General features: G+C 42.2%; 3 protein-coding genes across 3 annotated transcripts; all 3 read left to right on the forward strand.

Annotated features, from left to right (window-relative positions):
- The first annotated feature begins 644 nt into the window (after nt 1-644).
- dlat (dihydrolipoamide S-acetyltransferase (E2 component of pyruvate dehydrogenase complex)) lies at nt 645-7,773 on the forward strand. Its single transcript, XM_062406071.1, has 14 exons — nt 645-1,063; nt 2,825-2,926; nt 3,024-3,148; nt 3,253-3,409; nt 3,855-3,981; nt 4,152-4,333; nt 4,480-4,615; nt 4,743-4,810; nt 5,246-5,371; nt 5,566-5,673; nt 5,750-5,868; nt 6,191-6,353; nt 6,478-6,614; nt 6,702-7,773. Exons 1-14 carry the CDS (start codon nt 809-811, stop codon nt 6,829-6,831), a joined length of 1,935 nt encoding a protein of 644 aa, XP_062262055.1. The 5' UTR covers nt 645-808; the 3' UTR covers nt 6,832-7,773.
- A 1,448-nt stretch (nt 7,774-9,221) lies between these two features.
- Nucleotides 9,222-14,257, forward strand: ift57 (intraflagellar transport 57 homolog (Chlamydomonas)). The gene is made up of 11 exons (XM_062406893.1): nt 9,222-9,740; nt 10,534-10,708; nt 11,067-11,185; nt 11,658-11,745; nt 12,063-12,137; nt 12,263-12,385; nt 12,952-13,023; nt 13,112-13,243; nt 13,369-13,431; nt 13,707-13,773; nt 13,868-14,257. The coding sequence occupies exons 1-11, from the start codon at nt 9,586-9,588 to the stop codon at nt 14,047-14,049; spliced, it is 1,251 nt and encodes a 416-aa protein (XP_062262877.1). The 5' UTR covers nt 9,222-9,585; the 3' UTR covers nt 14,050-14,257.
- A 1,034-nt stretch (nt 14,258-15,291) lies between these two features.
- Nucleotides 15,292-18,821, forward strand: zgc:165604 (uncharacterized protein LOC792578 homolog). The gene is made up of 7 exons (XM_062406289.1): nt 15,292-15,378; nt 16,219-16,373; nt 16,747-16,813; nt 16,912-17,043; nt 17,704-17,859; nt 18,248-18,370; nt 18,452-18,821. The coding sequence occupies exons 1-7, from the start codon at nt 15,315-15,317 to the stop codon at nt 18,652-18,654; spliced, it is 900 nt and encodes a 299-aa protein (XP_062262273.1). The 5' UTR covers nt 15,292-15,314; the 3' UTR covers nt 18,655-18,821.
- The last annotated feature ends 4,897 nt before the right edge of the window (nt 18,822-23,718 follow it).

Below are 23,718 nucleotides of genomic sequence, written 5' to 3' on the forward strand. Positions count from 1 at the left end.
ATGCTCAAATTCTTACCAAAATTTGTGGTTAAAATTCACGTATTCTGGAGAATGAAATTAAATTAATTTTGAATGTGTGTGGCAAAATGGCTCAACGGTGCCCCCCGAGACCCCCGGAACGTGTTCACATTGACCGATGTTGACCGAAAATCAACAAACATGTGTATCATGACCAGACCATATTCCACATTTCGCAATTGTTCCTAAAATATCGTTATCGAACTCTGAAATCTAATCGAGGCTGGATATTTTTGAAATTACCCATAAACTTTACTGTAAAAAACTATGAATACAAATAGAATAACACAAAGATAACATTTATATATGTTTATTTTTGGGATTCATATATATATCAAATTTATTTCAACGGTAATATGCATCTAGTAGAAGGAGCTGCTGCACAGATTGAAATGTAGTATGAAATGTTGTACTGCTATCCTGTGGTCACTAATACATTTGCTATAAAATATAGCTTTTCCCCTGTTGACTTTCATTGTTAAAAAAAAAAAAAAGGGTCTTTATATTATCACGTATTATAATTTCACTACCTTTTGATTTGTTCAGTTTAATTCAGGGCGGCGTTTATTTGAGGAGTACGTTTGAATAACCACAGTTTACGACAGCTCGGTGCGACAGCCGGCAACAGAGGGAGCAGTGCCGTAAACCGCAGTGTTTTGGACAGGAGGAGGTCATTAGAAAGTGAGGAGAAGGATCAGCACCTCCTCAGAGACTCCGACTTCCAGCTTATCTCTGATGTGAGGATAACACACAGGTCATCGGCTCTGTCAAGTGTTCCACCCGCTGCACAATGCTCCGTCTCATCCTGCGGCTCCGGCCGTCCTCCGGGCTGCCATGTCCCCGTGCCCTCCCCAACGGGCCTGCTGCGCTCAGCTCCCGCTCCGTGCCCGGAACCGGAGGTCTGCGGCGGCTCCACCGTGGAGCAGCGTACCGGGCCGCCTCCCTGAGCTCCGGCCTCGGCCACAGAGCGACGGTGCTGCGGTGTCCCCCGCTGTCAGGCTCCTATCAGGCCAAGAGGTTCTACTGCCTCCCGCCCCACCAGAAGGTAACGTCCCCTCACCGGGCTCCGGCTGTCACTACAGCACCTGCGGTTACAGCTAGCATGACCTCCCCCAGCTAGCATGAGGTAGCCCCGGTGCGAGCAGAGCAGCTGGTGCCTCTGCTTCTTAATGTTCGAACCAGGATCAAGTCAAGGGTGTGTTGACAAAGGTTTCAACTGTCAGTGATTTTGTTCGCAGCCGGAAGTCACAGATTTAAGTTGGTGTCATCAGGTGTCAGACTTTTAACTTTTGAGCTAAAGTTAAAGGGAAATCCCATTTCTGTGAATTAAAGCGTTCAGTCGTTCAAACCACTGGATCCAGTGACCTCTGGGAAATGGAGATGTGCCAGGAGACTTATCTCTTGCATCCAAATGACTGGGGGGGGGGGGTCCCATGAATGTAAATCAGGCATATTTCATATTTATACTTTCTGAGACGTCATCTCAATGAGTGAGGAAATAGTATGATCCTTTATTAAAGTATAAGAAACAATGTGGAAATGGAAAACTCCTGCATAAACACTTAAAAAGTGTTATTCGGTAAATCTAATGAAAGAACTGGTTAAGATAGATCTCATTAAACGTGACATAATTAGATCATAAATACTGGAGCATCAGTGTGTGAGCAGCTTTTTGCTGTTTTAGCTGCTTGAGCTACTTTCTATCTATACACAGTTTATATGCACTGGGACAGGAAAGAAGAGAAAAAAAATTAATCTGTTTTACTGTTTCCACTTTTTCTTTAAACCTAAACTCCTGGTGAGATATTGAAAAGACACCGTGTGAGGTATACAGAGGGAAAAATAATTTTCATCATCAACTCAACACAGACACCTTAAAGGTCTGATGTTTGGAATCAATCAAGTTTTATCTGTAAAGCCCACATTCACAAATCACAATTTGTAGGATGGAAACCTCTGAGTTCATCTTAAAGAATATATTCTATTTTAAAAGCATGTTTTACAATTTTGTTTTTCATTCAGTGTCAAATCATCATCCTGATACTAACTAGTAAATAAGGCTGTACAATAATTGTAGTGAAGTAGGAAGTATTGTACAACATTTCCCTCTGAAATGCAGTGGAGAGGAAATATAGCATAAAATGGAAATCCTATAGTAAAAATAGGAGGTAATTTTCCACTGTTGTAAATGAGATATATGATGCTGTGTATAATGTCTATACTGCATACTAGAAGTATAAATAAGGTTATACTCAAGTTAAATTGTACTCACTTGCATGAATGTGGCAGCATACCTATCACAATTCGGAATTTGATGTAAACCTGTTAAAAACGGAGGAGCTGACATATAGAAGGCACACATTTATTTCGTGTTTACTAAATTCAAAGGCATTCCACAAAAAGATGTACAAGCTGTTGCAATCATCAAGCACCCTCTTTTAACTCAGGGGACACTAGAGGGTTCACTGTCCCAGCTGTGATCTCTCCCCCTCCTCCGGTCGGATGTAGATCTGTCTGAGATTCACTCTTTGTCGACGCATATCCCTCCACTGCTAGCACTTGTCTACGTCTGCTACATGTTGCATAACCTTGAAAGCGACCCTCAAACATCCCAGACGTGTGTAATACAGCTGTGTGGGTTTGTATTGAGCAAGAAAATGAGGTGATGATGACTCAGCAACTGTAGAGACTACACCTGATGATCGGTCTTGTTTGCTCTGCCCTAAAGGCCAAATGACTTTGGTTTTTCGGTTTAAATATGGCACTTTTCTCATGCCTCCTTCATCCTTCAACTCTTGTTCCACAGGTGGAGCTCCCTGCACTGTCACCCACCATGCAGACCGGAACGATAGCTCGCTGGGAGAAGAAGGAGGGAGAAAAAATCAGCGAGGGCGAACTCATAGCTGAGGTGAGGAGAAGCCACATGTTTGTGTGTGTGTGTGTTACCAGATTATTATTTTAAGAAGGAATCAATTACAAATGTTGTTATGTTAATATCTGTGCAGGTGGAGACTGACAAGGCCACTGTGGGCTTTGAGATGCTGGAGGAGTGCTATCTGGCAAAAATCCTGGTGGCTGAGGGGACAAGAGATGTTCTTGTTGGTTCAGTAATCTGCATCACGGTTGAGGAGTAAGTTTCTGTCACGACTTCAAATACGATTTGTCAAACCTTTTCTGCTTCTTTAGTCTAGATGGGATTGTGTTTTGGGTACATTTGTGTGTGTTTCCCCCCAGCCCTGACCTCATCCCAGCCTTTAAGGACGTAACGTTGGACTCACTTAAAGCAGCCGGTGCCGCTCCTTCCCCAGCTGCCTCTGCTCCTCCTCCACCTCCTCCTGCTGCTGCTGCTCCTCCTGCAGCCCCCGGCAGCTCATATCCCACACACATGAAGGTCTGTTTACAGCCTTAGTGTAGCTGAAGTATTATCAGGGGTTGTTCACTCGGATTGTTAGCTCGTTGTGTAGAAACAGGATCATCGTTTATCAGTTTTCTGCTGTATTTAGCACTTCTACCTGAGAGCACGAGTATCGTCACAGATGCAGATGTCCACTTTGGTTTTTACTCACTGCAATAATGACAATCAGGTCATTATTAATTTTGGGTGGTAATTTGATTTAATAGCTTTATTTTCTCAGACGTTGCTCAAAGCGAAGTCCCCGATCAGGAATATCACACTATCAGGATTTAGACATCTTTGAGTTCTCAAGATCTTAGATATCCTCCAACCGCAAGTGTGTCTAACTAGTTTCCTGTACAACGTGGTCAGCCCGGAAGCTACAGTGATGATGTCTATCTTCTTTGAATAAATGTTTGTGTGTCTGACGTGTGTGTTACAGGTCACACTCCCCGCCCTCTCTCCCACCATGACGATGGGAACAGTGCAGCGCTGGGAGAAGAAGGTCGGAGAGAAGCTCAGTGAAGGAGATCTGCTGGCTGAGATCGAGACTGACAAGGCGACCATCGGTAAACTCAATCATCTTAGTCCTGAAATATAGAATTCTTGTTTTTATTTGATAATGCCATGTGTTATTGTAGTGTCAATCGCATGAGACAAAACTGAAAATTGAATCTATCCTGAATTGAGTCATTACAGCTTAAGCTCAACATGGTTCTTCTCATGTGTCTGTGTCCAGGCTTTGAGGTGCAGGAGGAGGGATATTTGGCCAAAATAATGGTGAAAGAGGGAACTCGGGACGTCCCCTTGGGAACGCCGCTCTGCATCATTGTAGAGAAAGAAAGCGACATCGCTGCCTTCAAGGATTACGTAGAAACTGGAGTGGCAGAGGTTTCCACACCCCCCCCAGCTCCAGCGCCTGTGAGAAACAAAAAAGCTTCTACTTTCATAAGTGTTCTTTGTGTTCGAATACTCAACAGACACTTAGGGAATATGGTCTCTACTCAGCTTTAAAACTGCTCGTACAGTTTCTACCTGATTTGTGAACATTTAGTTTTATTTTGTAGGTGGCAGCTCCAGTAACTGCAGCAGCCACTCCTGCAGTCGCTGCCCCAGCAGCCTCCAGGAAGGGGCGTGTGTTCGCCAGCCCGCTCGCCAGGAAACTGGCCTCTGAGAAAGGAATTGACCTGGCACAGGTTGGCGGTAAGTGCCGAGATTACAAAGATTTGTGATTGGTTAAATACTAAATATAAAGTTATTTAAAAAAAGAAGCTGTGTCTATATAGAGTACTGTAAATATGTTCCTTACATTGAAGTATTTTCCATTCAGGTTCTGGTCCTGATGGACGTGTCACCAGGAAAGACATTGAGAGTTTTGTTCCACCAAAGCCTGCAGCTGTAAGTGAAGATCCTACTTTGTTCAATTTAATCTATTAAATCTTATGGAAGAAAGACAATTTTTGCAATAGTGTTGAAAATATTTGTATTTAACATTAAATGTAAGATGTTCTCTTTCACTTTAGTATCTAAAATGCCTTAAAAGATTTTCACTGTTTTCTCTTCTGTTCTACAATCAAATTACTTTTAATAGTGGAAAAAATCTAAAAACCTTGATTTGTGTGAAATAGTGAAAAACAATTGTCACAACTTTTAAACACTTAATTTCATTCATCTATTTTTAATGACTTACACGTGTTACACAAAGTTAAAAGGTTTGATCTTTAAATCCTTCACTCTCCTGAAATACACCATCCCGGTCTCAAAACCTCTGAGTTGCACATTTTGTTTTGTTGTGATGCGTTTCAATGCAAATTGAATAATTTGCGTTTGCAGGTTGAAGCTGCTGCTCCTAGTCCAGCTGCTGCCGCTCCTGCTCCTGCTCCTGCTCCTGCACCTGCTGCTGCTCCTATGTCCCCAGCTGGAACCTTCACAGACGTCCCCATCAGCAACATCCGAAAGGTAAGAGCCAACACACGTCCTAGCTTCCTCTCCTGCTCAAACTCCTCTGACAGCAGTCAAGCGTCACTCGTTATCTCTGAGCTGTGCTTCCACGTTTTTTCCCTCGAAGCCATGAACTGAAGTAACACTCCTCATCTCTCACTACAATCATTTTGGGGTCAAAGCTGGAGTTCATATATTTGTCTGTCCTGCAGGTCATTGCTCAGAGGTTGATGCAGTCCAAGCAAACCATCCCACACTATTATCTGTCTGTAGACGTCAACATGGACCAAGTGATCGAGCTTCGGAAAGAGCTCAATGTTGTGAGTTTATACTATAATATAGTAAAGTTTTCTTTTCCTGAACTATTTATTAATTATTTCCTCTATGTCTGTGCAGGAAGTACACGCCCAGAATATCAAACTTAGTGTGAATGACTTCATCATCAAAGCCAGCGCTCTGGCCTGCCTCAAGGTTCCCGAGTGTAACTCTTCCTGGATGGACACAGTCATTCGCCAGTAAGTACATTTATTTAAACAATATCATCTTAACAGAGATACATGTTGTTTGGCTCCAGTGAACAGGAAACTTGTTCTCTAGGTATGGAGATCAACTTTTCTTTTGAAACCTTCACAATCTTCACATATTCATGGCAGCACCCAGAGTCATTTGAAGAAGGATATTAGATATCGGTCCCCATAAGTGTAACTGCACTATTATACCACTAGGGGGCACTCTGAATAAATTTTTCAACTCCTCTCTGTTAAGAGGTAAAGTCACATTGACCAAACTTGTCAACTTATTCCACTACTTATAGCAGTTTGTTTTTCTTTCCCCCAGGAACCATGTGGTGGACGTGAGTGTAGCAGTGAGCACAGCCAATGGTCTGATCACACCCATCGTGTTTAATGCCCACACCAAAGGACTGGCCTCCATCTGCTCCGATGTTTCTGCCCTTGCTGCCAAAGCCAGAGAAGGCAAACTGCAGCCACACGAGTTCCAGGTAGAGCACAAGAGGGTGTATGTAGTGGTTCTGGTGTTTTGATTGTGTCATTGTTATTGTGTTCATCTACCAGGTGTACACCAGCAAACTGAAATGTTCCTCTTGACTGTGTTTTTCACACCAGGGAGGCACGTTCACAATCTCTAACTTGGGGATGTTCGGCGTAAAGAACTTCTCAGCGATAATCAACCCTCCTCAGGCCTGTATCCTCGCTGTGGGAGGCTCAGAGAAACGATTGATGCCTGCTGATAACGAGAAAGGGTCAGTGTCTTGACAACAGTGTTACAACAAACTGGACATGCTGCATTTAAGAACTCTAATCTGACGTTGTATGTTTGGGTTTCGCAGGTTCGACGTAGCCAGCATGATGTCAGTGACACTGAGCTGTGACCACCGGGTGGTGGACGGCGCAGTCGGCGCTCAGTGGCTCGCAGAGTTCCGCAAGTTCCTGGAGAGACCTGTCACGATGCTGTTGTGATCGGACTGTTCTGTCATTCAAAACTGCAGCCACAGGCTGACGCCTCTCGCCGAAGTGATTCGATTTGTCTGAACCTCCTGCGATCCTCCTGTGATTGGCCAGCCTGCCACCAGGTCACTCCCAGTTACCCTGAAGAGGAAGAGGCAGAGCTCACTCCACTTATCTGTCTGACTCGCTGTCTGTCTCTCCTCTCTGTCTTTCTCTCCTCTCGCTGTCTCACTCATTCTATTTATTGAGGCCGCATCTCATGAGAGACCAGAATTAGGTTTAATTTATCCTCGAATATAGAGACTGGCCACATGTCACTAAAACATCTATAATATTTTTTTAAAGGGAAGTGTTACATGAACAACCAGCGACCACAGTTATCCCAAAACTTTTGTGAGTGTGTGTGTCTGTGTGTTTCTACACACATTTATCTTTGATTTTGTGTGGATGTGATAAAGAGTACAGGAGGTGCAGTAATATCTGGACTCCAGTTATTTAAGTAAATGATAGTGGTTTTTGTCTGGAAGCAAGAAAACCGAGCTAAATGTAAGTTTGTTAGAGTCCAGATGTACACACACACACACACACACACACACACGCATTCAGTAGTCCCACTCACACGTACATGAAATGTTTAAGTAGGCTTTTTCTGAGTTGATGCTACAGTGTGTGTATATCCTTCACTGTGGGAAGAACACAGTTCTGTATATATATATGTATATGGTGGTGAGCTTCTGATGAGGCCTCACCATGTAGTTAATATCTGTACAGACCTGAATGAAAACAAACCATCTTAAAAGAGAAACTCAACGGTTTTGCCCATTCTCTCTCTTCAGTGGGGATGTTTTATTTCCTCATCTCAGAGTAAAACACAATATTGTGTACTTAACAGCTTAAACGCACAAAGCTGGTGCTGGATATTATTTGTCCTTTGAATAAAGTGGGAGAAGTCAACCGTGTGCCAGAGGCTTTTCAGTTTTTAAAACAATAATTATTATAAGAGCCCTAGTTAAAGCAGACCTGGATAGAAACAGTATTTATAATGTGATCACAAAAATGTTAAAGGTTTGTGGGAATAAAAAAAGAAAGTGGAAACTAAAAGTCCAAGAATCTACTGACTGACTTGTATTATAAGTGCTGCAAACCAAAAAGGTGCAGTCAGCCTCCTTGTGCATCTTTTTTTGGGGGGATTTCTGTCTATACTTTTTTCCCGCATTAATAATTTATAATCACCATGGTAAGGTGGAGAAGGAAACCAGATTGTATCGGTACCAGGAGGATACGGACGTCATTGAGGCAACACAATAAAAGGTGAAATTGAAGAACTGGAAAAGATCACATGCTACATTTTGTTTATGAACCAGGTTTTGGTTTAACATAACATGAACCTTCATCTTGTGTGTGTGTGTTTGTTCATTTGAACTTACTTTGGTTCGGTGAATAACACCATGAACCATAACATTACTGTAAACTTCAACAACCAACATCACTTTTTCTAGATCAGCTTCTTAACATTCTCTAGTTTAGTTCCTTAACTCATCAAGAAACCAAAATCATCCAAGTCTATTTGTGTGTGTTTACTCATGTTGTGACATGACATGGCATTACATCTGACAAATGTTTTGACTGGTGTGAATTTCAGCCCTAGTGGCCTGACTGGAGCAGCATGGGACATTTGGCTGTGGCTGCACTCAACTCTTGGATCATCAGATTAGAGCTTGGCAGGCAGACAAATCCATCCAACCACTAAATGATACCTTGATCACCAGATGATTTCAGCTGTAAGAAACCAGACTGAATGTTTTCTTGCACCACTGACAATCTTGGGACTCTACTGAGGTGAAAGGCTTCTGATGACAAATTACATTTTTTTCCAAAAATGTTTCCTCCAAAATCTGTATTTACATGTTATGTTGTCAGTGTGTTATAGAAAAATAGGCATTCCTCTAGAATAGTGAAGCAGCTTTGGCTCTAAAGCTTCATGAGTCCTCTTTACTTCTAACATTCTCTATAAAAGGCAGAAAATGCTCTGAGGGTTTTCCAGGGTCTGCAGGTCCCTTGAATGAGGATCATTTTGTTCATCTCTGTCTATCTATAAATGTCAACTGATTCAAGTAGGCTGTGTATCTACTTCAGACTTTTTTGTATTCAGGCTTTTGACATTTCCATTAAGAAAGTACTTGTCGAATTTAATTTAGATTAATGAATCAGATCAAAGTAATTGGTTGAAAGGTGGATTTTCAAATGCCGGAAGCAAAAACTTAATGCGTTTTCGTGAAAAATAATATTTTCAAACTAGATATATTTTTTAAACAGAGCTAATGTTTGTGCAAAGGAAATTTGCCCATTTGAATCGGAAAACTTCAAACAGGAAGGCTCCACGGTTGAACAGGAAACCTTTTATTCTGAAGGTGTTAGCAGAGGTCCCTTGACGGTGATGTCGAGCTTGTCTCTGATTCACTTCTTTACCTTCCACTGTGAATGCCTGTCCGACATGTTGACGTGTTTCTGTCCCTCAGATCAATAGGGACATCTGAGTTTGTATCACAGTTTTAAATATGAGTTCTCTCGCCGCTCACGGAAGCTACTCCGTGAGCTAGCGTTAGCCAGCTAGCGTTAGCTCCCGGTTGCCTGACAACGAAGAGGAAGCCAAACAAACTGGGGCTAGCTAACACAGGCTAACGAGCTAGCTGGATGAGAGTCGAGCTGAACCCCGGTGTCTCTTCAGTGTGGAGGCTGCCGAGCGGCTGGTGAAGAGGAGCACACATGGCGGAATACGGCCGGCGGGGAGAGGAGGATGAGCGCGGCCCCGGAGCCGCTCACCAGGTGTTCGTGGTGATGGAGTGTTTACTGGAGAAGCTGAAGCTGTTGAGTTACGAGGAGGAAGTTCTGGCCAAACACAACATGAAGAGTCTGACCAGGTAAGAAGGCAGGTGGGAGAAGCAGGTCCCAGGTTATCCACGTGACGTGGGAGTAAAGTCAACTGGTTCGTCAGGTGTCAACATTTAAACCTGTCACCTTTCGTTTGACCACAAACTGTGCAGGAGTGGAAGTAGTTTCCACGATCATGTCCTCGTGACACTGACACTTCGTCACGGCTCTCATTTAACACCAGGAGAGGAGATCACATGTTTACAGGCCAAATATAACTATTTTTTAAAGTGTAAATGTCGACACGTGATCTGAAAAGGTCTGGACTCTGGACCACTGATTATGAAGAACATCACATCAGATGTTGGACATTTAAGACACATGAGTCATTTGGACACAAACTAGTGAGTAAGCACAGGGAGCAGAGCCTCCATTGGGTCATGTGGCACCTTTGTTTATGTTCTTTATCCTGTCAAAATGGCTGCTGTCATGAAGGAGGATTGATGTCACTGGGTTGTGTATTTGCAATTTTCCCAAATGTCTCCAGTCATTTTAGAACCTGAACAAATCTGTAGTTCCTTCAAGGTAACACTCAGTGGCATCATATCCCCTGAGTGCATGTGTCGGTTTTGTGTTTGTCTTCCAGGAGAATCAAAATGACGTTTTATCAAGTTTGAAGTCACATTTTTACTTTAATGTCACTATATATATATATTATATATTTTGACCAGATGAGAGATTCTAGCCCTTCAGAGACGTCCTCCTGTGTCTGCTGAGCAGCATCAGAGAAAGGAGAATCTTCCTGGCTGTTGCTTTCTTTTCATCTCATCTCTGTCCCCACAGACATTATTTTGTCTCCAGTCCATATCTGGATTCCAACCCTGGCGAGCAGTTCTACATGTTCACCATCATCGCAGCCTGGCTGATCAACGAGGCAGGGCGGCCGTTCACCGAGCCTCAGGAGTACGACGAACCCAACGCCACCGTGTCCAACATCCTGGCAGAGCTCAGGGCTTTCGTAAGTGCTGGTGGATTTAAAATCAAGGCTATTAAATGTCAAAGTAGATTCCACCTTGTGATCATTACAAGCACACAGTTGCTATCATTCTGCACCTGTGAACCTTTCTCATATTTCCGTGGTTTTTAGAACGGTTACAAAAGTCTTATTTGCAGACACTCAACGATAAGCAGGGCTCTCAAAAAGCTCTTTAACTTGACATATGAATTGTGATAGAAACGAATATATAATATATGAATGAAAAATATAACAATTAATAATAATTCATATTCCAGTGTGCTTTTGAGCCTGACATTGATCCCTTATTGTCAGTCTCTGTTAAACTGTGAGATTTATCTGTCTCGTCTGTGTTCATCAGGGTGTGAAGGTGGATTTCCCGCCCTCCAAACTGAAATCAGGTTCTGGCGAGTTCGTCTGCTTTGTGCTGGACCGACTGGCGGAGGAGGCTCTGAGGAGGAAGGGATTCTCCTTCAAAAAGTACTCGCGACCTTCCTCCTCTAATCTTATATCTGTAAAACAAGCCAACCTTGAAAAAGTCAACTATGCTTTTATTCCATCCCGTCTGGATTGGTGTTCCACATTTTGGCCAAAAGCCGCCTCTCGTCTTCAGTGTGTTCATCATTTTGATGTCCTTGATTTGCAAATCCCTGTTTCCTCTTTTTTTCACCAGAGCTTAGAAATAGGTTTCTTTTGCTGCAAAATATCCATTTCACCTAAATCTTACACACTCAACTGTTAAAATTTGTTTACTAACTCTGTGAATCATTTATACCTTTGTTGTATCTACCCTCCTCCATGTTTTTGATTTGTGTTATTTATGCAAAACTCTTGTTCTGTAAAATACTATGTTAAAACACTTATTGATGTGATTCTTGTTAAATCCGACTGAACAGTACATAGAGGGAGACCTCTGTTAACTGTTTTGACCTCCTGACTTTGTTTCTTTCAGACCGACCTATCCGACAGAAACCACAGAAGAAGAGTCTGTGATGGAGGATGATGCAGAGCTCACACTCAGCAAAGTGGAGGAGATGATCGTAGGCGTCCCGACTTTCGCATGTTTATTTATCTGGTTTTAACTAGCTCAGAGTTCAGTGTTGGCTGCAAGTTTTGTTTTCATGACAGTGCTTTTACAACTTAACCTGTGATTCATCAGATTCTTTTAAGTGATGACAGTTAAAAATGAACTGGTTGTGCATTTTGATGTTATCCAGAAATGATTCGTTCAGAAAGATCCTTGTCAAACTGAGGCCATCTAAAATAAGAATTATTTAAAAATGCTTTCGTTGACTCGATGTTTGATTTGTTGTGTGTTTGTTCAGAACTTGTTGAGTGAACTTGATTGACATTGCAGGAGGAGCCTGATGATGATGATGATGAGGAGAACATGATGGATCTGGAGGCTCTGAAGTTACGGACGACACACACCGTGAGTTCACCTGAAAATGTGACAATTTAGATTCTGACCGCTGCACATTTTAGTGATGCCGTCATTTTCAGTTGAAACCTTTAAGTGTTTTTTCAAACTCTGTTCTGCTGTTGGTTCTCCGACAGGATGCGGAGCTGTCCTCGAAACCGGACGAGATTCTGGAGTCGACGGATGATGCAGCGGAGTGGAACCTAGAGGTGGAGAGAGTCCTGCCTCAGCTCAAAGTCACAGTCAGGACCGACAACAAGGTACAAACTCACCTAAGCTCTGCCTCTTCTCCACCTTTTCTCTGGAGATTAAATAATGTAATTATTTTCAGTGTTTCACAATAAAAGCATTCCTTTATGTAGAGGCTGTAAAGCCTTTGCAGAAAGTTACAGTCACTCAAATTTAGTATAGATTCAAATGAAATAAAATAATAATTGACATATATCTACAATTTTTCAGTGGATGATCTGCTGAAGAGCTACAGTCTTTGTTTGTTTGTTTGTTTTAACTCAAACTAGAAATTGGGTATGTTGTGTATCAGTAACAAAAGATGAGTAACTAAAAAGAAAATAATATCAAAACCCATAAAAACAAAATGTACAAAAGAGAATTGAGTTAAGATGAAATAATGCAAGAATATTTAGACATTGTAGAAATACATATTATGAGGCATATCTTAGTTTGTGTAATGGAAAAGCCTTTCTATGTATGTATAAAACTATCAATGACAAACTGAATTGATGCTGTAGTTTCTCAGCACATTCCCAGCTTGGTTCTTCTTTTGGTTGTATTTTAACTGGACCCCTGTCTGTGTGCTGGTCGGCAGGACTGGAGGATCCACGTGGACCAGATGCATCAACACAGAGACGGAATCAAGTCTTCACTCAAAGAGGCCAAGGTATGTTCACTGACCAAGAGTATTAGCAGAATATGTCTCCTTTAAAAATGACAAGAGGTTTCATCCAGTTTTGTGTCCTCGTCTGCAGAGCTACCTGGACAAACTGCAGGAGGATATCGGTAAAACTCTGGAGAAAGTGAGCAGCAGAGAAAAGTACATCAACAACCAGCTTGAAAATCTGATTCAGGAGTACCGCAGCGCTCAGGCCAAACTCAGCGAGGTAAACACCAGACCCTTAACACCTGTATCTGAACAGGAAGCCACTCGACTCAGAAACACAAGCATGTTGAAGAACGTTGTTATTTTTATTTTGTATTATTATTTTGACCTTCTTCTCTCCTCCAGGCCAAGGAGCAATACCAGCAGGCCAGCGGAGGGGTGACAGAACGAACCAGAGTCCTGGCTGAGGTCAGTGAACACACCACACAGCAAGAAGAATAGCGTCAGTAAATCAAAACAACTTTATATAATAGCACATGTAGAGGAATAATAAAGAGTTAAGGTTGAAAGAAAACAGCTGAATAACAAACTGAGAGTTAAATGCAGTAGGAGTAGGAGTCGTCAGGGATTCATTAAAATCCACGACTCCCTACAGACAAGTTTCTGGAAATGGTCGAGCTGTCACCTGCAGACGACGCAGACCGGCTGTGACCTCGTCCTGTTTTGTTGTGCCTGTGTTTCAGATCAGCGAGGAGCTGGAGAAGGTGAAGCAGGAGATGGAGGAGAAAGGCAGCAGCATGTCTGATGGGGGTGAGACTCAGGACCTGAACTGTCACATCACGTACGAGCGCTCGTGCATAATTACTCTGTTCTCACGTTCCCTTCCTCTGTTTCGGTCCCGCAGCGCCAGTGGTGAAGATCAAGCAGAGTTTGACAAAGCTGAAGCAGGAGATCGTTCAAATGGACGTGAGGATCGGCGTCGTCCAGCACACGCTGCTGCAGGCCAAACTCAAAGAGAAGTCCAACATGACGCGCGATATGCACGCCACCAACATCCCCGAGCCCGCTGCCGGGCCCTTCACGTAGTCGGAGGCACCAGACACTCACTTTAAATCCTGGTTTACTAATCCTATGTTCATAGTTTTCCTGTGCTGACCGAGAAAAACAGCAGGTTCTTCCACTGCGATGCTGTAATCATTCAAATCTTTTATATTTATGCTTAAAAAATAACTCGATTGATTAATTATTTGTTAAATTTAATCAATAAATCGATTAAAAAACTGCTACAATTGTTGCATGTCTGGTTTTCTTTAAATTAATATTTAACCCTTCATCAATGTGAAACCAGAAGTTCCATAAAAATTAAAGATGGAATCAATAGCAACATTACACTCACAGAAGCAAGACACTGTGGCTGGCTGCAGTGTTGGTCATAAACCAAACCAGCCTCCTCCATGTTAGCAGAGGGGACATGGACCAAACTTAAAAGTCCACATTAAGTACATTTCTTTCCCAATGTTGGTTTCTGTCATTTAAGATCGTTCTTATCACACTGGTGAATGTTAAAGTGTTAGTGTTCCTGATAAATCAAGTTTTTATTAAGTTATTTGACGCTATAAAAATTGTGCAGACACATTGTGATTGACAGCTGAAACAGACTCAGGGTTGAGTCCAGTCCACTGCAGAATCAGGCTCGAAATAAAATCCAAAGCACAAGTTGGCGGCACCGGCATCAAAGATATTTCGGCTTTATTTTTGTGAGGAATTGGAGTCGTCCCGCTTTATTTACAGTCTAAGATCTTTCCCTTGCTCGCTTTATTTACACAACTGTGGATATGAACTTTGAGGTTTCATTTTGTCAATATCTTGGCAGGATGAGATATTTGGAGCAGATGGGATCAGTAGTCAGACGCAGGAAGGAATCTGCAGTCGCTCGGTGCAGCGTTTGTTTGGAGGGCAAACCTGCAGAAAGGATGTCTGTGGCCATGGCAACAAAGCTATAAAGCTGCTGTACATCACATTAACGTCTTCTAGGGCAGTGGTCCCCAAACCGCGGGCCGTGGACCTGTTATAGGGGATGTTTTCAACAGACCAGCAGCAGCAGCGGATCTTTACGTCAAGCTGACTAAATAGGCCACAATCTGACTCCTTCACACATATCCTCATCAATTAGAGTTCCACAGCCATGTGATTCAAACAGACAATGAGACAGAGATAATGAAGGGAGATTGAAAATAAAGGAGGGTGGGGTTGGTTGCGTCGCTCAATAGATTAATCACGCATGCCTAGTTTTTTTGGCCACGGCCGAGGGGAGCAGGGGAGCAGGGCTGCCGCGGTACGTCCTCTCAGAGATGGGTTCTTGTGGAGGATGGATGCTGTGGACCCTGTGTGCGAGCTTCACTGCTCTGGAGACCGGTGAGTGGGCCCGTCGAATTAGTTCTGCACGCAGAGTTTTGAGGGATCAGTGAGAATTGTCTCAACTTTCTCACATGGATTGTAGTTTTTGTTTTTGTTTATTTCAGTGCTCTTGTGAAAACAGGGATCATAGATCCTTTAAGTCGACAGTGTGGAGTGTGAGTTGAATCTCAAGCCCTCAGTGTCGGCTCCAAACGATCAGACACAGGTTTGACTGTGAGGTTGCAGATTTCTTTGAAAACAGAGACTGTAAAATGTGTTGTAAAGTATTCAGTTTCTTTTAACTACAAATGAAAAAATGGTTTCATTTCAATTTGTAAGAATTAAAAAGAAACCATTTTGAGCTGAAGAGATTTCATTTGTGTTTACTGAACTTATTTCTCAATTGCTCGATCGATCAAACCCTTTTTTTTTATATTATACACAAGTAAACTTTTTTGATGCACTGAAAGTTTAGAAAGCGGTGACAAGGTAACGATGCAGTGAATCGACAGAATAGTTTCACGAACGGCTCCCAGTGAAATGAGCTGTTGTTCCACTTCCAGTCTGTGATCGGTTTGGCTCAACCTCAGAGCTGTCAAGTGTAATTAACAACTAATATGCACGCTGAGTTCCCACACACACACACACACACACAAACACACACTCACACACACACACAAAAGGCCTGGGGATGACCGAGAGGAGGGGGACAGCATCATTAGTAATGAAGGAGGGGGAGGCGGTGCAGTCTGCACGTCAGCATTGACACTGGGGGAAGTGAATATTTAGACAGTAAACATGAGGGAGTTGCAGAGAAAAATTCCTGATTGAAGCTCCTTTACTTTATAATTGTAACAGCTGCACTCAGGGTGACCATGAGGGAGGAGAGTGTGGAGGTGGTTCGGGGAGATTTTGTCGTCCTGCCCTGCTCCTTCTTCACCTCCAGCCCCCTCTCCAGACTCAACATCATCTGGACCCTGGCCCCCGTCTCCAGCCCAGAAACACCAATACAGGTCAGAATGGCAACACACACACACACACACACACACACACACACACACACACACACACACACACACATACACACCTACCTACACAGACTCACACACACTCACACGATAGACAGCAGGTATTTCATTATCCCCACATTAAGAGGTGAAATACTTTGTCCTGAGAAGTGAACGTTTTGCTGAGACCTGCTGTTGTTCTGTCCTCTCTGTATTTCTAAAATCTTTTCTCCAACCTAGACTTCACTGCAGTTATTCGGTCGCTATAAAAACAACTATCCAGATAAAAACTTTATTCTAAGGAAAACATCCTCCTTAAACCCACAGCAAAATAAATGTTATTTTGTATTTATTTTGAAACCTACTGACTCTCTTCCAGGTGATTGGGTACGACCATGGTCAGGTGATTGAAGACCCCGCCCTCACTGGCAGGGTGGGTTTTACAGGTATTATCTCCTTTCTTTAACCAAATTGTTAAGTTTTTCTCATTTAAAAACATATGACAGCTTGTGTTTTGCATGTACATTCTCCTCCCGTGCCGCAGGAATCCCCTGGAGTGCAGATATTGTCCTGAACGACACACGAGTATCAGACGCTGGTGTTTACCGCTGCATGGTCAACAACCCCCCCGAGGCAGCAGCTGCTGGCATAGGAGAGCTGGTGCTCAGTGTTCTGGGTAAGGTACTGAGACTAAAGGAGGGTACAGAATCCATGTAGTATTTGAGTTTGATACTCATTTCTCTGTTGCATCCAAGCTGGTTGATATAATCAAGGACTTCATTTAGCCATAGCAGCAACATTTTAATAGTTCATGAACTGTCAGATTTATCGCCATGAAATGTTGTACAGATATTTACCAAACCTCCATTTGTAAATATTGTTCTGTTAACTTAACAGTGAAATGCTGCAGTACCAGATAAATAACTGAAACTAACTGTAACATCAACAACTTAAAGTAACATAGAGTAACTTAAAGTAACTTAAAGTAACATTAACTTAAAGTAACGCCTAGTGGTGCAGGCACCCATAAAAATCCTTACAATTTCCCTAGGGCCTCCCACCATTTGGTGCTCGGGCCCTAATTAGTAAATAATCATCAGGCTCATTTTAAAACTTCTTGTTTTCTCTCCGTCAAGAAATACAACTATGTTTGTAATAGAGAAACAATGAGCTAAACAAATATGTCATTTCAGGTCTAATATCTGACTGTGGAACATTACCAAGAATCATTCCTGAAAAAAAACTAAAAAGAAGGGTTAACCCTAACCCTAACCCTAAGCTCCAGTGCATTTCATCCTTAAAGGAAAACAATTCACCTGCTAATTGACCTCTGCAGAGCCTCCGTCTCTGCCCATGTGCCAGTGGGACGGAGACATCGACCTGGGAGGAACTGTCACGCTGACCTGCTCCGTGACAGAGGGCGTCCCCACTCCTGAGATCCACTGGGATAAACTGAGCCCGGAGGAAATCTCGCTGCCCATCAACATGGAGGGTCTGTGCCACACACACACACACACACACACAGACACACGCACACACACACACACACACACACACACACACACACACACACACAGGCAGGAACTAGAAGAAGTAGAGTAGTGTTGATAAGAAGTTGTCATCCCACAAAAGACATTGAAACATGGAGCTACAAAATGATTGAAGGAGTATATTTAGAGAGTAAGTATTTTATAGAGTGTTAAAGTTTAAGTGCAACATTTTAGCTGGAAAAGTCAGAGGGGATGTATTTGAAGTCAGATCTTTAGTCCCGTGTTCGGATGAACATAAAAACTAATAAAAGCAGGATTCTTCATTTACCATTATAGATATCTAACCCTGTGATCCGTTCAGTGTCACTAATGTGACTCTGTCTCTCTCAGGGGATCTGTCAGGCTCCGTCCAGATCATCAACGTGTCCTCTCAGACGTCCGGCCTGTACCGCTGCTCGGCCACCAACGTCCTGGGAACAGAGAACTGCTACGTCAACCTGTCCATCTACAGCCGTGAGTCCATCCGTCGTCCCTCTCACTGCATCCGACCCAACGCTTTCATTTCTTCATTCCTGGTTGTCTTTCCTCCTGCAGCCCCGGAGAGACCGTCTGGCATCCTGCAGGGCGTGCTGCTGACCTTGTCCATGAGCCTGGTGCTGCTGGCGCTGCTGCTGCTCGTGATGTGGCTCCACCGCACGGGGCAGGATGGGAGGTGGAGGGAGGGCAAAGAAGAGGAGGACGAGGAGTACAACGAGATACGCTACACGCCGTCACTGATGAAGCGCTCGTTTGTTTGATTTCTTATCGTCTACAGGACTTTCAAAACAAAGAGAAAAAGTTCAAACGCAGGTGTCAAGCAAACGACTGCCAGGAGTCTTTGTTTCCTGTTGATCGTGGGTTTTTACAGCCTGATAAGCATTTCTGTATAGCATCACCAATTCTGAAATAAATGCACTGGTTCTGAGAGGTGTGGTATTTCCTTCCCTTTTAGCTGTTGGTTCTAATATCTTAAATCAAACCCCAAAACCTTGTCATTAACTTTAAAATCCTTACGCGTCAAAGTGAAATGATAAATCTGCCATGAGGCACCAACGGTCATCTTGTCGAGTAAGCACGCATAAGAAGAGATAATACATAGAAGAGTATGATCAAACGATTTTCCATTACAAAATTCTAATTTAAACATAATATTAAAATCATTTGCGGAGAGTGGCTTGTTGAGTGCATTTGCATTTTTCTTTTATAAATCTTGATTGGTCTGTATTGAAAATTAACCAAGTCACACCCTCAAATATTGTGCTCAACAATTCTGAGGTGTACTTTTCTTGAGTATTTCCATTATCTGCTTCAGATATTTATTCATTATACTATATTATATTACTTTTATTTATTTAAAAGGGGCAATGCACATTACATACAAACACGGAGACAGAGAACAAACCACTGACAAATGGACAAGAAACTTACATAAATATTATATTATAAATGTATTTCATAGCTTCAGTTAGGCCACTGCTTAATTTGCCAATTCAGAATTTGAAAACACAATACAAAATATGATGCATTGTTATAAAGTCAATAAAATCAGTAGTATATGATAACAATATTAAATAAACGCTAATTTTCTCCTGCTACTTAGTCTAGTCTATTTTTATATTGTGTTTTATATATATAATATATATATATTGGTTCATTTTTGTCGTGCACTGATTGCTGGTTGTACATCAAATTGCCCTTAAAGGATAATAAAGAATTTCTTTTATGGACAACTTTAGTTAATCACAAGCTGCACAAACCACGCAAGATCAGCAGAGGAACCCAGCAGCCAGCAGGGGGCAGCCTCGGGACATCACATGGAAACAAGCAGCAGCAGACTGCTTGGAAATTAAGCAGCAAAGATCCAGGGATTTGTTGTTGTTGGGTTAGGGTGCAGTAGTGAGGCCTCGCCTGGTCTGGGCATGAAGTGGAAGTCAACCTGAGACAGGCCCGTGCACGGACAAAATTATTTATGAAATTAAAAATAATAATAATAAATAAATAAAAAACACAGTAGGATATTTTCAACTTATAAATATATATTTTTTTAACAAACTAACTAAAATTATCAATTTGAATAAATAAATGAATAACAGGCAAAAACAGACAAAACAAGGCCATATTGAGTAACCAAATAATATGTTAATGTTAGGGTTAGTGATGTGATGGGCTCCTCTGGACCAGGTAGGGTTACTGATTCTCCCTCATCTGTTTTACAAGTTGATGGCCTGATCCAAGATAAAAGAGAGCTGCTACCCTGAGCTGCTTGCTGCAGTTCCCTGTCCTTCTGCTTTTGGAGTCTCTCTTTTCTTGGCATTAAGCTGCAAATTTTTTAAATGAAATAAATCAATGTTGTGCATAATTATCAAGAGTGACTTACATAATCTCTATAAAGCTGACAACACAGTGCACAGACATTGTTTTTACTGTTTTCTGACAGAGTTGAAGCATAAGCAGCATTACACTATAATTTACCACAACATACCTCACAAGACTGTCATGTAGCTCAACTTAAGACCTACCTTTCATTTCAATAATTACGATTTTAAATGAAACAAATCTAGTGAACCTGTCTAATTTGTAGAACAGTAAAACTGCCTTTAAATTATCTGTCTGTCTGTCTGTCTGTCTGGATCTCTCTCTCTCTCTCTTTTCATTAAACATGACAAACGCCAGTAAACAGCTGGAAAAGGCTTTGAAATCACTGAGTTTTTTGTTTGTTTATTTTTTAGGAAACGTCGGACCAGTTGCGACGTAGTGTTTTCATCGGCGCTAATGTTGTGGTTCATTAATCACCAGACAACGTCGGAGGATTGCACAAACACCGTCATTATCTGTTTGTTCATGGAAAGGCGGTGGACTAGAATGGACTCCACTCCAATTTGCATGAGTGTGTCTGTGTGGGATTAATTTTTTATTTTTTATTTGACCTTTATTTCACCAGGAAAGTCCCATTGAGATTAAAAACCTCTTTTTCGAGGGAGTCCTGGCCAAGAGGCAGCAACAAATAACATATGTACACTCACAATATTACACTCACAACATATAAACAGAAATTAAAATGATAAAAAAACAGTTACAAGTAAATCAAAATTCATAAAAAACATCTACAAGTAAAAGAAGTGGTCTGAAATGCTCTCATCGTAGATTTAAAAGCGTTCAAAGAAATCATTTCGGTTAATTTAAAATCTTTTTGCAGCCAGTTCCATGTGGTGGGAGCAGAGTGGACGAATGCCCTTTTTCCTTATTCAGTGCGGGCCAATGGAACTAACAAAAGCATCTGATTGTTTGAGCGCAGACTGTAAGAAGCAACACTTTTCTGTGTGATTAAATTACAAATATATGATGGCAGTAGCCAGGGGCGGACTGGCCATCGGGAATACCGGGGACATCCCCGGTGGGCCGATGGCCGAAAATATAAATCCAACGGCCCATCACTATGATGTACTGGCCCACGCCCATCATCGCATCAGCCCTACAATGGTTGAAACAGCGGCACAAGCGTAATTTTCTCCAAGAGCTATACCTATCTGTTTGCACTGACTGCTTTTATACTGCTACTCGCAATCGGTCTTCACACTCATGGTGACTATTTTTCGATTTTTTTTTAAGTGTCTTTTAATATGTGTTTTACAGACTTCGGAAGTCCAAAGTAAGAAAAGATCTCCACCTTATTAATAAACACCTCTAAATTGGTTCTTACACAGCCGAAGTGTAGAGAATTTGGATTTGCATACATACACGCAACGCGGCACCCAGTTATACGCATGCGCACCGCCGTGTATTGAGTGGGCCGGTCTGACAGAAACTCCCGGGCCACTTTTTTCCCCCAGTCCGCCCCTGGCAGTAGCCCAAGCATGGCCTTACAAATAAAAGTGCACCAATGTCCCAGCCTCCTGGTGGACAAAGAGGGCCAACCCACTCGAGAATACAATTCACAGTGATGGGTCAGGGCTCTACAGTTAGTGATAATAAATGTATCTTATCTATCTTATCTTTGTCTGATGCTGCGGGCAGTGTTGTGCAAGTTTACACCTCTCATGAACTAGTTCAAAGTTCAGTTCATACAAGTAAACATGAATAGTTCACGTTCATAGTTCACCATTTAAATTCTGAACTAGTTCATAGTTCAGTTCATGTCATAGTTTTAAGGTGGAAAGTGAGAATGAAAGACTTAACTTGTTAAAGAAAACCTTTACTGTCGGAATCTTTTTCAGACAGTGTGTAAAAATCCCTCTCTGCTTTCTCTTGCCATCTGTATATGAGACCGAGAGCTGTTGTGTTGCAGGTATGGCCTGCCCCTTTAAGGAAAGTTTGTAGTGTGTGACGTAGTGCACCTGGGTATTGTGGGAAAATACGCTGAAAGTGTGTTTATAACGAGAAGTGACGGACCACCTAGAGGTGATGCGAGTGTTGCTCCTGCTGTATATCCGAGAAATAAAGTGGCCACATTCCAAGTAAAGAAACATGTCCTCCTCCTTCTTCACGGAGCGGTCCGGACGGCTGGTTACCGGCCAGACAGCGAGCCAAGACAACCAGTGACAGGGGCGGCTCCTGCTACAGGCGATAAGGAGACTGATTTATCATGACGTGACACATGCAATGTAAAACAATACATGAAGTCACACCATCATCCTCTAACCTCTGGGACGCGGTCCGCCTCCTTTCCTCGCCCTTGTTAAATACTTGGGCTGTTCGCACCGGCAGCGTAGTGCCGGGAAGAAACGGGAAGCGCTGAGGGCACACACACACAAACACATAATCTCCTGTGGGGGGTGGCGGCTACGGGCTTGCATAGGTCAGTCAACTGTGAAGACCAGCATCATTTACCAGCACGGACAAATTCTGATACATTTTTTTTTTTTTTTTTAATAAATTAAATAGGAAAAAAAAACTGCAGGCGTACATCCTGCGCAGAAGCCCAGTGCGCACATAAATGCCCTGTCAGATATCAAAACACATTTTGGGAATTGATGACAGAGTCATTTTAATTCTTAAATATTGATGAATGAAGAAAAAATTGGGATCCAGGGCAAAAGGGCCAGTGCTTGAGCACCACTAGGGGTCTATCTGTGCACGTGCCTGACCTGAGAAGCTAAACTTGAAGGAGGACATCCAGAGGGGGACAGAGAGACAGCTCACCTTCAAAGTCCAGGAGGCCGGAGGTTTGATTTGATTAATGAGTAACGAGTGACCCTTACTCCTTGTGCTAGTTGATAACAATATGTAATTTATTTGATCACCAAATATAAACTAGAAGGTTTCGCATGAATTTTCAGAATTATATTAAATTAAATGTGTCACACACTGTTGATTTCTGAGAATCAATGTGAACGATTTGGTGCAGCTTGACTGAATTGAAGGGGACTGTTGGGCCTTTGTGTTGTCTGCTTTTTGTTTCCATCAACTCCTGAGGAAAATATTTGGCTTTTTAACCACCCCCTATTAACTTTGTCTGTGATTGGCCATTTTCAAGGTAGTGGACTATGGTTTTTTCTGGCTGCTGAAGATAAAAATGAGAGTGGAACAACAAATTATATTTAGGGTCAGATAGTTTATAGTCCAGGCAAAGTAGCGTTTTACGACAGACTAATTGTAAAATAATTTTTTTTCAGCATAGATCATTTCTATGAGGTGTCCAGAACAACATACTTAAAGTCCTAGGAAATCCTAGTTGAGGAAATATATTAAATTCTCAGCAATCCGAGATGTGTGCCAATAAGGCCAGGCAACAATACACCCTAATGGGGACATTTTTTGCCTTTACTCCTATAACAATTAGAACTAAAGATCATCTCACAGAAACCACCGGGACAAAGTCAAAA

Source organism: Platichthys flesus, chromosome 15 (genome assembly GCF_949316205.1).
Source record: "Platichthys flesus chromosome 15, fPlaFle2.1, whole genome shotgun sequence".
NCBI classification, from domain to species: Eukaryota; Metazoa; Chordata; class Actinopteri; order Pleuronectiformes; family Pleuronectidae; genus Platichthys; species Platichthys flesus.

Excerpts from the sequence above, each read along its gene's own strand:
- dlat (XM_062406071.1), top strand. The coding sequence starts at position 809 with ATGCTCCGTCTCATCCTGCGGCTCCGGCCGTCCTCCGGGCTGCCATGT. Across the intron at positions 3,410-3,854 it reads CATATCCCACACACATGAAG|GTCACACTCCCCGCCCTCTC; the intron begins GTCTGTTTACAG and ends TGTGTGTTACAG. Across the intron at positions 5,674-5,749 it reads TTCGGAAAGAGCTCAATGTT|GAAGTACACGCCCAGAATAT; the intron begins GTGAGTTTATAC and ends ATGTCTGTGCAG.
- ift57 (XM_062406893.1), top strand. The coding sequence starts at position 9,586 with ATGGCGGAATACGGCCGGCGGGGAGAGGAGGATGAGCGCGGCCCCGGA. Across the intron at positions 13,024-13,111 it reads CTTCACTCAAAGAGGCCAAG|AGCTACCTGGACAAACTGCA; the intron begins GTATGTTCACTG and ends CCTCGTCTGCAG. Across the intron at positions 13,244-13,368 it reads CTCAGGCCAAACTCAGCGAG|GCCAAGGAGCAATACCAGCA; the intron begins GTAAACACCAGA and ends TCTCTCCTCCAG.
- zgc:165604 (XM_062406289.1), top strand. The coding sequence starts at position 15,315 with ATGGGTTCTTGTGGAGGATGGATGCTGTGGACCCTGTGTGCGAGCTTC. Across the intron at positions 16,814-16,911 it reads TGGCAGGGTGGGTTTTACAG|GAATCCCCTGGAGTGCAGAT; the intron begins GTATTATCTCCT and ends CCCGTGCCGCAG. Across the intron at positions 17,860-18,247 it reads GCTGCCCATCAACATGGAGG|GGGATCTGTCAGGCTCCGTC; the intron begins GTCTGTGCCACA and ends TGTCTCTCTCAG.